Source organism: Phodopus roborovskii, unplaced genomic scaffold (assembly GCF_943737965.1).
Source record: "Phodopus roborovskii unplaced genomic scaffold, PHOROB, whole genome shotgun sequence".
In the NCBI taxonomy this organism is placed as follows: Eukaryota; Metazoa; Chordata; class Mammalia; order Rodentia; family Cricetidae; genus Phodopus; species Phodopus roborovskii.
The window spans coordinates 61,888,801-61,904,061 of NW_026126418.1; the positions used below are offsets into that span (position 1 = coordinate 61,888,801).

The 15,261-nt window shown below is 35.7% G+C and overlaps 1 protein-coding gene across 1 annotated transcript in view; it reads left to right on the plus strand.

Moving 5' to 3' along the window:
* LOC127221898 (low-density lipoprotein receptor-related protein 1B-like) overlaps positions 1–15,261 on the plus strand; it is a 224,389-nt gene that overhangs the window by 82,913 nt on the left and 126,215 nt on the right. The window contains exons 11-13 of the mRNA XM_051183851.1: positions 155–382; positions 9,839–10,013; positions 10,729–10,823. Coding sequence (XP_051039808.1) covers positions 155–382; positions 9,839–10,013; positions 10,729–10,823 — 498 coding nt within the window. The remainder of the gene's footprint in view (positions 1–154; positions 383–9,838; positions 10,014–10,728; positions 10,824–15,261) is intronic.

Sequence of the window (15,261 nt, forward strand, 5' to 3'; positions counted from 1 at the left end):
TTGAGATGATCTATATGCTGTTTCCATCAGTTATTTTTTATTCTCTTGTGTTAGATTTGAAGTCATTAAAAGTTGCTACTTTAGAATTTCTAGACTGTCTTAAACTTGTCAACAACCTAAGGAAAAAAACTATAACTTCAATTTACTTCTCTAGAAATGAAAAAGTTTCTTCTTTATGCAAGACGTTCTGAGATCCGAGGCGTGGACATTGACAATCCATATGTGAACTTCATCACGGCCTTCACTGTCCCGGATATTGATGATGTTGCTGTAATAGATTTTGATGCCTCCGAGGAACGTTTGTACTGGACAGACATCAAAACACAAACCATAACACGGGCTTTCATCAATGGAACAGGGCTAGAGACAGTTATTTCAAGAGGTAAAAGAATTGTGTGACTCCAACAGTGCTTGTTATTCCATATGCAGTAAAGTTTCCTTTATATTCTCTATTCTTCCTCCACTGTTCAACTCAGCTGAAAGTTGGAATTGGTTATTCAAAGAACCAACCATTTACTACATCTCTACAAATGTCAAATGCCACAGTTAAATCACACAGCACTTTGATAACCAGAAATGTTGTCCCATTCAAAGGCAAAATTCCAGAATAAAAAAATTTTCAAATAAACACATTAAAAAGTTTTTTTTTTCTGCCATGAAACACTACTCCCATGGAGACAGCATATATAGCAGGCACCTGCCTAGTCCTATGAATTAGGCTGTATATCCAAACTTTTCTTTAAAAATATTATACAGCAAAATATTTCTCATAAGCTCTCTGAAAATTCACCTGAATTAACTAAAAGGAAAAAAGGACTAGAAAGATGGGTCAGTGGGTATAAATACTTACTATACTAGAGAATCTATCTCTGAAAGTTGTCCTATGACTTTTAGATGTCTGCTGTGACATATATGGGTTCAGGAGTTTAAATGCAAACATAAACACACACGTGATGATGATGATGATTTCTAAACTATAAAACCTAGCTGGGGCTAAATATCTATGTAAATACAGTGGCTGGACCCTGAATATTAGCTTTGAGTTAATATACTATAATACTATTTCCTTGTACATTGGCTGTTTTCATTTTGTGTCAGCCACTAGCTTGCTGAATGAGTCTTAACCAAGCATTTTACAATGTGACTCAAAACCAGACCAAACTTGCTTTCCCTGCTCTGTAGGCCCCCTTCACTTAATACAGGCATTGCAAGAGGACTGAAGAAAGGGTAACCTTACTCCTACCAACTTGGTCAAAAACCTGCACTTTGAAGAGTACTGAAAATTTTAAATCAAACAGAATTTGAGAAGTGTTTGGTTTTTTGGGGTTTTTTGCATTTTGCTAAATATTTTTATTTGAAAAAGGTTAATAACATGTTTTTAATCCTGTATTTTTAACAGGAGAAGAAATAGATTCTTCTCTCATACAGCACATCAAACCAGTTCCCTTACTTCCTCCTAACTCCCCTAACCTCCCTTTCTCCAGATGATCCATCTTCCCTCTGTTTTCTCTTCAGAGAAGAAAGAGGTGGCTCCAAAGTTCAGAGTGCTTAAAGTCCCCAACTAGAGCAATATAGGATACAGATTCCCAAACCACATTAGGAGCTTTAGATATGCACATGGGTGACACAGGTTGACAACTGATGTGTACCACCTGTATACAGAGAAATTGATATGTGTAAGGAACTTCATGCAATAATGTTCTATTAATGCTGCTAAAACAGCCCTGGAAGTGCCTTTGTTCTGCCTTGTCTGGAGGATGCAGTATGGGTATCACAGTGGTTATGCTGTATCCCTCCCTTCAGTTCTTTTTTTTTTTTTTTTTTTTTTTTTTTAGAAAATACTTGTCTAGGTGAATTAATTTCCGATCCTAACAAGTATGTGGATTAATAGGGGAAAAATACTGCTCAATTTGGACAGGTAGTTGCAATTAAAGTCTGTTAAATGGAAAAATCTTGTGTTTTTCTGGAATATGCACTAAACAAATTAGGATTGGATTCCAGGCCCACCATTACAGACAGAAGTCATGCCCCTCAATGTATACAGCATCTCTTGTATGAGAGCTTTTGGAGAAATGTGTTCACATTCTTGATAGTGCTGTCAACCCATTTTTTAACTCAGGAGGAGCATCATTTCAATGATGATAATGACTTTGTCATGCCTATTACAACTTTACTCCCAGCACTGAAATAAGAAAGTTTTATAGAGAAAGGAACTCATCATATTAGTTCCTCTCACTTCCCTTAGAGTTGGAAATAAATTTGATCACTTCTGACAAATTATTCCTGAATTAATATTCAGTAAGCTAGGGGAAACAAATCAGTAAGCAATGTTCTTCTGGCCTCTGCTTCAGTTCTTGCCTTTAGGTTCCTGTCTTCAGTTTCTGCCCCGACTTTCCTCAGTGGTGGACTGGAACCTGGGAAATATAATATAAAATAAACCCTTTCCTTTGCAAGTTACTTTTGATGAGCATTTTACCATAACTAGAGAGATGCAAACCAAACTAGGGCATGCATTTTGTTGTTGTTCATATTATTTTCTAGAATTTCAGTCAAATGTTTATGTCCTGCCCACCTTTTCCCAAATGATCAATCGGAGGCTTGATGCCACTTATAAATGCTTGCCTGATATCTCAGGATTGTCACTAGCTAACTTTTATACTTAAATTAATCAATATTTTTATTTACCTTCTGCTACATGGCTTGTGACTTTTTACCTCATTTTCTACATGTTCTTCTCCTTTGGTGTCTTGCAGGCTTCACCCCTGACACAGCCTTTCTTCCTCTTCTGTCTCCAGAGTTCTCTGTGTCTTGCTGTCCTGCCTAGCCTGGCTACCAGCCTGTCAGCTTTCTATTAACCAATGAAAGTAATACATATTCACAGTGTACAGAAGGGTTATTTCACAGCAAGAGTTCCTCCTTTTTATTTTATTTTATTTTTCATATATTTTACCCTTTTAATGATGTACTTTCTTTGAGGTTCATGTTGCTTACAATTTTCTTAGATAGAATAAACCTGCAGTCAGCTTTGCCATTCTTGGGAATATTAGGACTTCATGTACACCTGAGTTTGGTGTCACTGTTGCCCACACAGGTGTGTTCTTTCTCTCCAGTGTCCCTCCATTTTATAAATAAAACATGTTCATGTGTTGGAGGAAAAAAAAGGCGGTTAGCTTTAAATGCACACTTCTTTCTTACTGCACGTGCTTCCTCCCCACTCAGAATTTTTTTTCAAACCCCTGGTGGTATTTCAGTCAAGAGCACCATTGTCTTTCTCCTTCCAAAGATGTATATTCATCTGAAATGTGAACAAAGAATTTTCAGACACACTGGCAAGTTTGTGAGAGTCTATCGCACTTTCATGCAAATCTCATTTTTATTGACAGAGAAGTTTTACACGTGTGCTGGACTCAAACAATTCTCCTGCCTCTGTCTCTAGAGCACTGGAGGTATTAGTGGACACTATCAGGCACATCAAAATTTGAGATTTTCAATGAACTTGGAATCTAATTGAATTTTCTTAGGAACTGTCCATTTTGAAACATCACCCACTTTTGTAGCAATTATTTTGTCAGTATGAAGTAAGGCTTTCCTCTCTATATATTTCAAAGTATTGCATGTAGTAGTGGTTGAAATTAATAATTATTTTAAAAATTGGTACAGAGAGAAATAAGGAAAGGACCACAGGTCCAAGTAACATACTTTCTAGGCTTTGAAAACAGTATAAAGCTTGGCTGTGGGACATCTACTGTTTCCATTTCTCATGTTCACTCAGAAAGTTTCAGTAGTAGGATAATAACAATATCTGGGATTTAATAAAAAAAGAAACAAAAAGAAAGGAAACACAAGCAGCTATTATAACAATGCCTACACCTGTCTTTTGAGAATTATGCATCCATAGTTAATGCTGGTAAATGGCCATACAGCCCACTTTTCATATTTAAAATAGAAAAGTGAGTGTGCAATTTCATTCTAATGTTTTGGATTTTTAAAAAGTTCCATAGCATTCTCTAGGTTCTGAACCTGAGGCATTACACTTAAGAAATGTTCTGGATTGAAAAATGAGTATGTAGAGGTATGCATGTATGTATAGAGGTCAGAGGTTAACATCAGAGCTCTCCACTGGTGTTAGGGTCTCACGTGGACATAGAGCTTTCTAAATGGGATACTCTGGCTACCTAGCTTGTCCTGAAGACTTTCTGTCTCTACTACCCACATGCTACGAGTACAGCTAGTATGCCAGCCTTTTCCATATTTAAGTGAGTGCTCTAGACTCAAACTATGGTCCTCCCAGTTGCACATTAACTGAGCCTTATGTCTAGTGATAAACATGTTTTGCTTAACACAGTATCCTCAAGTTCCTTCTGTTTTAGCATATATCACATGTTTGTCTGTTTCAAGACTGAACGGTATTTTAATATGTTTATATACTGCACCTTATTCATTCATCTAGTCATCAACACAGGTTGTTTCTAAATTTGTTTATTGTCAAAATTTGTCATTTTGAGTATCATAATACAAATGTTCTTTTGAGAATTCATCTCTCTTAAGCATGTATTGAAAGTGAAACTACTAGCTATGCACGTTTGCACAGGCCTATAATCCCAGTCTTTGGAGATACAGCAAGTAGATCAGATGTTCAAGATGAATCTCAGCTATATAATAACTTTGATGACAACTTAGAAAGCATGAAATCCTTTCACACAAAATGAGAAAAAAAGTGGAATTCCTGAGTTTTTTTTTTTTTTTTTTTTTTTTTTTTTTTGAATGCCTAAGTTTTACAATAACTCTTTTGTTTTGGTTTTGCTTTGTTTTGACATAGCACCATTCTGTTCCCTCACTGGCTGCCTTTTCGCATTCTTGTCATCAGCGCATAAAGATACCAAGCTTCCCCAATACTTGTCAATTTGCTGTTGTTTTTACATATGCTTTAATTTTAAATATTTGAACTTATTTGAGATGACATATAGTAAATTTATATAATTCTGGGATACCTTTTGCCATCCGAGTACATATATGTATATTACTTAAACCATAGTAAACTTATCTACTTCATGGGATGTATCACTTCTTAATGATGGACACATTCAAAAATTCTTCTAGTTTTTTTTTAATGTGCATTCATTTTCATTACCTATTGAAAACCTTCAATGTAAGCAATTAGAACTTCTAAGTTTAAGAACTATAGTTCTATAGACCAGCTCTTCCAATGCTCCTGTTCACTCTCTACACCCTCTCTGTTAACTGCTACTTAACTATGACCCCAATGAAATCAATAGCTTTAGACTCTGAAAATGAATGAGATCATATGGTACTTAATGTAATAGTCTCCAATTCTATCTGTCTTATAGCAAATGACAAAATTTGACCCTCTTTTGGCTACATGGTATTCCATTATTCATTGGGACCATGGTTTCTTTTAATAGTCATCAGTTGATAACCACTTTTAAGTTTCAATTTCTTGAACCTCATAAATAGTAGAGAATGAATATGAGATTTGAGCTATCTCTTAGGTGCTGGTTCATTTCTTTTGAATAGATACACAGTTGTAGGATTGCTGATTTTATTGTGGTTCTGTTTTTAAGGAGGAAATTCAAACTGCTTATCAAAAGAGCTCTATTGATTTACATTATCGCCCATTGGTGAGCAAGGGTTCAATTTTCTACAAATCCTGCTGTCTTTTTGATAATTGTCAATTTTATTAACTTACATTTTATTTAAAATTTTTCATATGTTATATTTTGATAATGATTTTTACCTTTCCCAACTCCTCCAAGATCCTCCCACCTCCTACCCACCCAACTTTATGACAATTGTCATTCTTATTAGAGTGAAGGGGTATCTGACAATGCTTTAAATTATTTTTTCATTGATGAATAGTATATTTGAGCCCATTTTCAATTTCTTTCAACTTTTTATATTATATAAGAATAAATTTCTATTCAAGAGTTTTGTTAATTTTAAATCAGATTTTGTTATTGTTAGGTTGTAATTTAAGGTGATTCAGTGGAGCACAATATTCAATTCAAGGGTTATTTTTGCTCAGTGGTGTGCCCACTCTTAGCTTAGCTTCACCATTGCAATGAAAACCATCAAGTTTATCTGGGTGGCCTCTGAATTTGTTCACGTGTCTTTGCAATCTTCCCTGCGTCTTCTCACAGCATTCTCAATTTGTCTTTTTATGGGGTTTTGCCTTTTATTATTCCAGTGAGGAAAAACTCCAATATTATCTCAATATTCTTGCTTCTCTTTTTATATGCTGCCCTTTGAAAACATTGATTGAAAATATTAGGTTATTCATTCTGTCTTCCGGACCCAGCTTCTAGCTCCCCATAGTCACTCTGGCTAAACACTTTCTCTTTGCTCTCCAGTTTACCAGATTAACTGTGCTAGCTGCTGTTTTGGGTTATTATACAGTGTTTGAATTTGAGGATTCTTGATTGGTTTGCCCTTCAGTTTTGTTCTTATATTGCATCTGTTTGGCTGTTTCATCATTGTTCTTTTATACTATTACAATGGACTTCACCTGTGGGAATATGACAGATTATTTAGGACATTTCTTCCATGAATTACTAAAATTTATTCTTGGTATAGAAAAATGAGGCTGTTCTAGCTTTCAATAAATTTAACTCTCCCATCTGACAAGTGGATTCCTTGCCAATACCTAGTAGTGCATTGCTAAAGGCATAAACCATAGGAAGATATTCTGACATTTGCATATATTTAAAGAAATAATAGAAAAATCTGGAACAAAATGTTAAGTTTTTCAATAAATCTTCTTTTTTTTATTTTACATATCATTCCCAGTTCACTCTTCCTCCCTCTATCTCTCCCTCCCTCCCACCCCCCTCCACAGGGAGGGTAATGCCTTCCAGGAGGGGTCAACAAAATCTGTCTTTTTAAACACTAAGGATTTTCCAACTCACCTATCACTAATGATGTATACAATCTTTCTAGTAATCCTGTGATCATTATGTCTTACTCTCACAATCATAAGGTACATTGTACCAAACAGCAAAAATGAAAATCCTCTGTGTGGCTTTTGCCTTGATGAATGCCACATTATGAACTCTCACATGCTTATCTTTATGGCTTTAGCTGACATGCATTAGAGAGAGAGAGAGAGAGAGAGAGAGAGAGAGAGTATAACTTACTCATATTTAACTGTCTTGTGATTTTGACATACATTTAAAAATTAAAATTTTTCATATACCAGAGGCTTGTGGTAAAGAAAGACTTTGCAGAATATATCATGAGTTTAGTTCAAAAAAGTTGGACCCCCCCAGACAGAGGAAATTTGAACGGACTTTCTGAGAAACCTGCTCAGAGGTATTGATGTGACTTATTTGAAAAACAGATATTAAGAGTCAAAATATATTGTCTCCATATTTTTATAATAAATAAGAAAGATGCAGTGATTTTTTTTTTACTATTTTTCTTCAAGTCCTTCATGGACAGTTTTAGGGTTCTCTAAAACAAAAACAATGAGTCATGGCCTTTAGCTATAGAAAAACCAGATGAGTAGATTCCAACTGTCAGACTGGTAACCCAAAATGCCATATGGGTCCAAAACAATCACAAGGATACAAGCAATCACAAGGTTGCTCAGATGTGTGCTCAGAATATAAAAAGAAGAAGAAAGGAAGAAAGAGAGAGAGAGAGAGAGAGAGAGAGAGAGAGAGAGAGAGAGAAGAAAAGGAAAGCACCCTTAGCCTCAGGCTCTTCAAACTTCTATTTGAGTTTGTAACTAATTAATATGTCTTATTATGTCCTTAAAATTCCATATTAGACTTGAAGAGTTTAGTAAGTCACTACAAATCTTTTTTTGAGTATGTGCTGCATATCTAAAGGAAATATCCAATATATTGGCAATTTATATTAATATATATATATATTTATATATATATGGAGTTTCTCTTTATTATCAAAGAAGTATACATTCTCTTTGCCATATATATATATATATATATATATATATATATATTTAATTCAATTAGTAAACAATTTAAAATATTCTCAGCATCAGAGAGATAAAAAATTATTTTATAAAACATGTCTTCTAGTAGAACAATATTACATCCTCTAAAGGATTCCCAGAAATCCTGTTTTATTTGTAAGTTGCCTCAGGTTAAGATGAGCAAAGATGCTGAAAAAGAAAAATCTATGTAGCTAATACTGGTAAGAAAGAACTAGTGCCCCAGGGTTAGAGAATGAATACAAACCTCATTCTTTTAATACTGCCTCCCTGCAGTGAGCTCCTGGGGGTAGGGCAGAAGGAAGTACACCCTGAATGAGAAGGAAAGTCTAATTGCAAAGAAGTGTTACATTAGTTTTTTTTTTTCTCCTCTCAAAACCAGGTAAAGATAAGGATGCAATTGTTTTCTATACTCAGAATGTAGAGGTTTAGCAATGACAGTCAAAGGGAAGTCCTACACAGTGAGCAGGCTGAGGATGCCAGGCTGGAAGCAGCTCTGTGAGGGTCACAGGGATTGAAGAAATGCTTCTGCTTCCTGTCCTTGGAAATATAGTAGAGCAGCAACCTTCTCTGTGTTCCACAGTCCCAGCACAGTAATTACTGGACTCCAGGACCTCTTCTTCTTTGTTAGCAAGTTTTGTATGTCTATTTTAATGGTATTCTCCCATTTAAAAATAAACAAACACAGAGAGGGTGGTCAAGGAGCATGGGAGGGAGGGAGAGACAGAGAGGGAGGGAGAGAAAGAGGGAGGGAGGGAGAGAAAAAGAGAGGGAGGGAGGGAAAGGGAACTGGGATCGATATGTAAAATAAGAAAAAAATAAATAAGAAACAAACAATCTAGCTTGTGTTGAGTGGGTAGATGTATTGATTCTATTGAAGAGAAATATCAGCTGCTTGCACTGCAGGTCAGTACCACAGGAAGCTCATGCCTGGGGACTGCCTGAAACCTCAGTACTTTCACTCTTCCTACATTCACACATTCACGGACCAGTCTTCATTTTCACATATCCACCATAATGTTAAGTAACAGATGACCAAAGAACCTTAGAAGTTCTACATACTAGAAAACACCAAAATGGAAAAAGAGGCAAGTCCAGGGGAAAGCTCTCAAATGCCACAAATAGTTACTAACATATTCCTACTATACACTAGTAGTCTTGACAATTTGTAACAGTTCATTTTAGTATGTTTCTCTTTTTAAAATGCCTCTTGTGTTTAAGACACAGCCCCATGCTTTTTTTTCAAGATGCCTGGTTCACTAATGAGAAAACAGCAGTGAGGCGACCCTCTTTAGGTTTGGTCATTACTCAAGAGCCCACATTTGGAGTAATGGTAAAATGACTTGAGTTTTTTTCTCATATACCATTAAATTCCTCCTAATTGTCTGTGTTGAAAGGTGTTCAAGTGTGCTGATTTGGGGGATTATTTCATTTCAAATAAGTAACAAATCAGCACTTAAAGCAACAAACACCCCATGCCTTAATGACACACAGTACATTCTCCTAAGGAGACTTCTGTGGTACCAACTGCAGGAGTTATCATTCTCACTCAAATCATGGTCACCTCTGCCAACAAGACTTTTACTATTGTCTGTTCGGAGAGGTTACTGCTGAATCATTGACTGTTACTCCAATTTTCATGATAATTGTTGCTTCAGGATTCCTAATTCTTCAGCAGTTAGACATTAATGATTATGTGTGCCCTAAGAAGTGTTGATAAGGGAATGAGATTACAATCTTGTACAATTTTAGCTGACAAATTAAAGTGTAAATTAGGTTTTCCCTTATACAGAAAATAACTTACCTAAGGAGCCAAGTGTATGTGAACCTGCGGTCACTCTCCATTTTCTTTATCCTGTTTTGCAGATACTCAGAGCATCAGAGGGTTAGCAGTGGACTGGGTTTCACGTAATTTATACTGGATTAGCTCAGAATTTGATGAAACACAAATTAACGTGGCCAGGCTAGACGGCTCTTTGAAAACCTCAATTATCCACGGAATCGATAAGCCACAGTGCCTGGCAGCTCACCCAGTCAGGGGGTAAAGTATGATTTTTTAAAAAAAATTTACAACAGTTTATCTCAGATTTTACATGAAATGATTGTTTAATTCAGATGATACATATATTCAGGATAGAGTCAAAATGTAAATGAGAGTATGGAAATTGTTAAAGAGATTCAAAGTCCTGGTCAGAGATTTCTGTCCAAATGACATGCAATTTATAAGCTCTCATTAGTGTATGTTTCTAGGGAATGAGAGTTTAGAACAAAAAAGAGTTGTGGAGGAAAAGCAATTTCATTTTGAATGCTGGGTTTGAAAATTTCCTTACTGAGTGGACACTGCAAAGTCAGCCTGCTCCTGTCTCTGGAGAGTCTAGGCTCTTGTGTGATACCACAGTTTTCAGGAATGGTTGAAATGAGTTTCTTCCCATCTACAGATTCTAATTCCTTCTCAGCCTAGAGGATTCAGATTTGATGAAGAACAAAATGAGAGCAGTTTGCTATAGTCTTGGTTAAGCATCAGATTTGGATGTAGAAGGAACATAAGAATAAGATAAAATTGTTCAAAGAAAGAAAAAGGCAAAAGAGATGCTTTCCTCCTAGGAAAATGCACAGGAGCCCAATAATTTTAGGACTTTTGGAAAAATAATTAATCTTGTGCCTAGAATGTATCTTCTTATTTCATTCTTTGCCATATGCTGCCTTTTAACAAATGCATTTGAATATAATATTTAATCCATGTATTTTGAATTAAGGAAACTATACTGGACAGATGGAAATACAATAAACATGGCAAATATGGATGGGAGTAATAGCAAGATTCTCTTTCAGAACCAAAAGGAACCAGTTGGTAAGTATTTTTTAAATATTAATAGTAACTAGAGACTACATACTGGAACTAAACACCAAAAAGATTACAGACTAATAATATAAATTATAGAATTGATTGGCTTCATGGACTCTATTTTCTCTGTATGAAATTCCTTAAACTCCCTTAGCATACAGACTGTCTGAGTGTCTCTGGAAGCTTCGTATGTACAAATTGTGACATTTGATGCTTGCACTTGCTCCCCTCCCTTCCCTACTCTGCCACTCTCCTCCTTCTGTTTTCATGTGTTTTGTTAGAGTACCCTTCCCCTCTTATCTGAGTTAGGGATTCTAATATTGCACTCAAAGCCAGAACTATAAGCAACTTGCAGAGGAAAGGAGTTATTTCACTTTCACTTTTACATCACAGTCCATCATAAAGGAAGTCAGAACAGGAACTCAGGACAGGAAGCTGGAGGTTCCAACTGATGCAGAGGGCATGGTCAGGTGCATGTAATTAATTTGCCCTATAAAGCTGTTCAGCTTACTTTCTTATACATCCCAGGACCACCTACTCAGGAGTGGAACCACCCAGAATGGGCCATGCCCTCCCCTATCACTCAAAAATTATGAAAACACACTACTAGCTTGCCCACAGGCCAATCTGGTGGGTTCATTTTCTTAACTGAGCTTCTATCTTTTCAAATGACTCTAGCTTTGGTCAAGTTGACAAAATCCAACTGGAACTCCTCCCTTTAGACCAATTTCTTAACCCTTTCTACTTTCAGGTCACAAACACATAAAATGACTTCTACATATGGGAAAATGTGATATTTATCTCTGTGAGTCTGGCCTGTTTCTCTCCATAATGATCTTGGGTTCTATCTTTTCCCTTGCAGATGTCATGATTATATTCTACATAAAGCCATAAAGTCTGAATAAATTTCTGTTCTATTCATGTCTCACATTTGCTTGACCAGTTCATCTATTGATGAACCTCTACCCTAGTTCCTTGTCTTAGCTATTGTGAATAGTATAAGCTACAAATAAGTACAGATATATAAGTATTGCAGTGCTATGCTAACATAACGTCCTTCCTCTACATGCCCAGGACTGATATGGCTGAATCATACAATAATGCTCTTCTTGGTTTTGTTTTTTCTAATTTGAATATTGTTCATTTTATCTGTGTACATATGTGTTCATGTGTGAGGGTATGTATATTGACAGCAAGTGTTTGCATATAAATGTGGAAGCCAGTGATCAACCCCATCTTTTACTTTTTAGAAATGGTCTACTTTGTGTCTGAGGCTACGAACTGAGGGTTCAGTGGATATTAGGCTGAAAGATCAAGGAGCCCTGAGACTCTGCTTGTCTTTTCCTCAGCTCAGAGATTACATGGGGACACCACCATACCTGGCTTTTTAGATGGGTGCTGAGGTCTTAATGTTCATGAGGCAAGAGCTTTACTTGCTGGGCCATCTCCTCATCTCCTAAAGGGATTTTAATTTACATTTTTTCCATGGTTAAGCATATTGAACATTTTTCCCCACTCTTTGTTCTTTTTCTTATTTCTTCTCCTGAGAACTATTGTCTCAATTTATTAGGCTATGAATTGATGAAATATTTTGGCTATTTTTTTAATATTGGAGTTTTGAAGTTATTTACATATTCTATACAATAACCCCATCTAATATGTAATTGACATATTTTTTTTCTTTCAAAGTGTAGCTTTCTCTTCACTCTGACAGTTGTTGCCATAGCTATGCAAGAGCTTACCAGTATTATTAACCTTATTTATCAATTCTCAAGGTTATTTCCCTTTCAGAAGGTCCTTGACAAGGCCTACACCTGATGCTTTATTTATATTTCTTCCTAGAAGTTCCAGAATTCTGATATTACATTAGTATCTTTTTATGTATTTTGCATGCACTTTGTACAGGGATATGGACGCTCTACCAGTCTTCTGTACTTGACTATTTGGTTGACACACTTGTTGAAAGGGCTGTTTACTTCCCAGTGTATGCTGTAGGTAAAGTATGTTTTAACACAAGAAAGTTCCCCATGACTCCACCAAAAACCACTCTTTAGACCTGTAATATAACTTTAGCAAAATAAGAAGATAAATCAAGATATAACAGTCAGTAGCTTAGAAAGTTCTTTCTAACACAACCAATGAGAAGACTCAACTTTATGACATTGAAGAAAGGAACTGAAGAAGAAGAAAGATGGGTAAACTTTTCATATTTATGTAGTTAATGACCAATAATGTAGAATAAACTTATGGCAGAAGTGACCTACATATTTAATATAGTTCCCATCAAAATTCCCATTACATTCTTCATAGGACTAAAAAGTTAATCTGAGAATTAAAGCAAATCAAGGAGGAAAGGAAGAGCTAGATATATCACTGTGCTCAATACAACAACAAAACTGCACAGTGCTAATACAAAATCCAAAACATAGATCAATGGAAGAGAATAGAGATGTATAAATAAACCTACTAAATTATTAATGGCTCTTTCATTGGGTCTAGGATCCTATTTAGCACAAGAACTAACTAAAAAGTGAAAATTCTAAAAGTTTGTTTAAATTCTCATTAACATGTGGGTCTTCTGGTGATCATGAAGTCCAAACTAGTGTCCAAAAATGATACTTAGTGTTAGACAAAGAACAGACAATTTGGAAGGAATGCGTAACTGGGGAAATCTGTGCCAGGGCAGTGCTTTGGCTTTTCGGATGTATTTCTAACAGATATATGTAGATGGGACATATGAACAGAGGACAACTCAGAGTTTATTTACTCAGAATTATTGTAACCGAGTTTGCAATTTGTACTGATCAGATTCCTTCCACCTTGATGCATAAAGGATAAGTGTCATCAGGCACTGTGTATGGAAGCCTTGCTGCACGAAGGATAAAATAGATCAGCAGTCCCTGTAAAGAAACCCAGCTTCTCAGATGATTTTAAGTAGAAAAAATTGGCAAATCACTTCATCATATTTTCTCTGAACTACATCAGAGGCAAGGAGGGAAGGCACTTGGCACTGAGACAGAAAAACAAGTCTTTTAATCTGATTTTTTTGCATGTTAAATACTTGATTTGTTAAAGCAGAAAAATTTTTTTCATGTTTAACATTGATATTATAAATTGTATTCAATATTCAATATTATAATAGTTTATTTGGTCTTACATTGCAAAATATAGGAATGTGCTCACATATATCAGTACATGATGGTGTGGTAAAAATGAGTCAGGGAATTTTTTTGTCTTACAGTTATGTATTATGGTTTCTGAATTTATTCTTTTTTGTTTATTTTATATAACCAAGTCCATTTAAATGAAAACAAACATTTATAGACAATATTTGGGAATTTGGGCATCATTCTTTCCAAACTACTTCTTGCTGGTAAGGGGCGCTGTCATGGGGGATTCTAAGAAGATGCAGAAATCATGGCTGTAGTCTGCAAGGCTGCTTTGTCCAGCTGTTTTGAATGTAGGATCACCTGGTACTCTGTTTCAGGCGGTCTGGCTTGATCAAACCACATTAGTCTGGAAGGAATCCACAGCTTTTCATTTTCTGTGGAAACAAAAATAGAAATCCTTTTCCCCAGTAACTTGCCCTTGAACTTAAATTTTGGAGTCAAAGCTTTTTTTTTTTTTTTATTTAATTTATTATTTTACCTGTCGATCCCAGTTCCCTCCCCTCCCTCCCTCCCTGTTACCCTCTCTGCCCTCTCACATGCACCCTAACCACCCTCCACTCCCATCCCCCCACCCCATTTCCATATGTAGGGGAATGCCTTCCAGTTGGGGTTATGTAGATCTGACAGGTCATGTGCAGTAGGGATTAGGGCTTCTCTCCTGTTTCTAGGTTAAGGCAGTTATCCCTCCATGGGGGATTTGTTCTCAATGTCCTTTTGTGAACTAGGGATACATCCTGGCTCCACTGTCTGAGCTCCCTTAGACTGCTCAGTCCTTCTGGCTGAGAAGCATATTCAGGGGGTCCTGAGTCCATCCCATGCTGACTTCCCAGCTATCAGTCTGCAGAAAAATGTGGGCATTACTGAGCTGTCCCTATAAAACATTCTTAAAATATCAAAAAATTATTGTAGTACATATATATATGTATATATATATATTTATGTATTTTAGAAGGTACCAAGTATATGTCTGTACAAATATACTTTCATTACCTTCATGTTTCACCTTACATTTTTATATATTTGTGAGAATAGAATTGTAACTTTTTTATAATTTTATAGCGCCTTTTCAAAAAGTCATAATAACTTGACTTTGCTTTTATTTTAATTATGAAATAACAAAATATACAATAAAAATTCAGTTTGACCTTAAAAAAATAATTTTAAGTTAAAAACATTAATATAACCTGAAGCTTTTCATCAATAGCTTCATTGTTTCTTCGTTTTTAAGAATATGTAAATACACTGACTTGATGCAGCTCATTCTCTATAGTAAT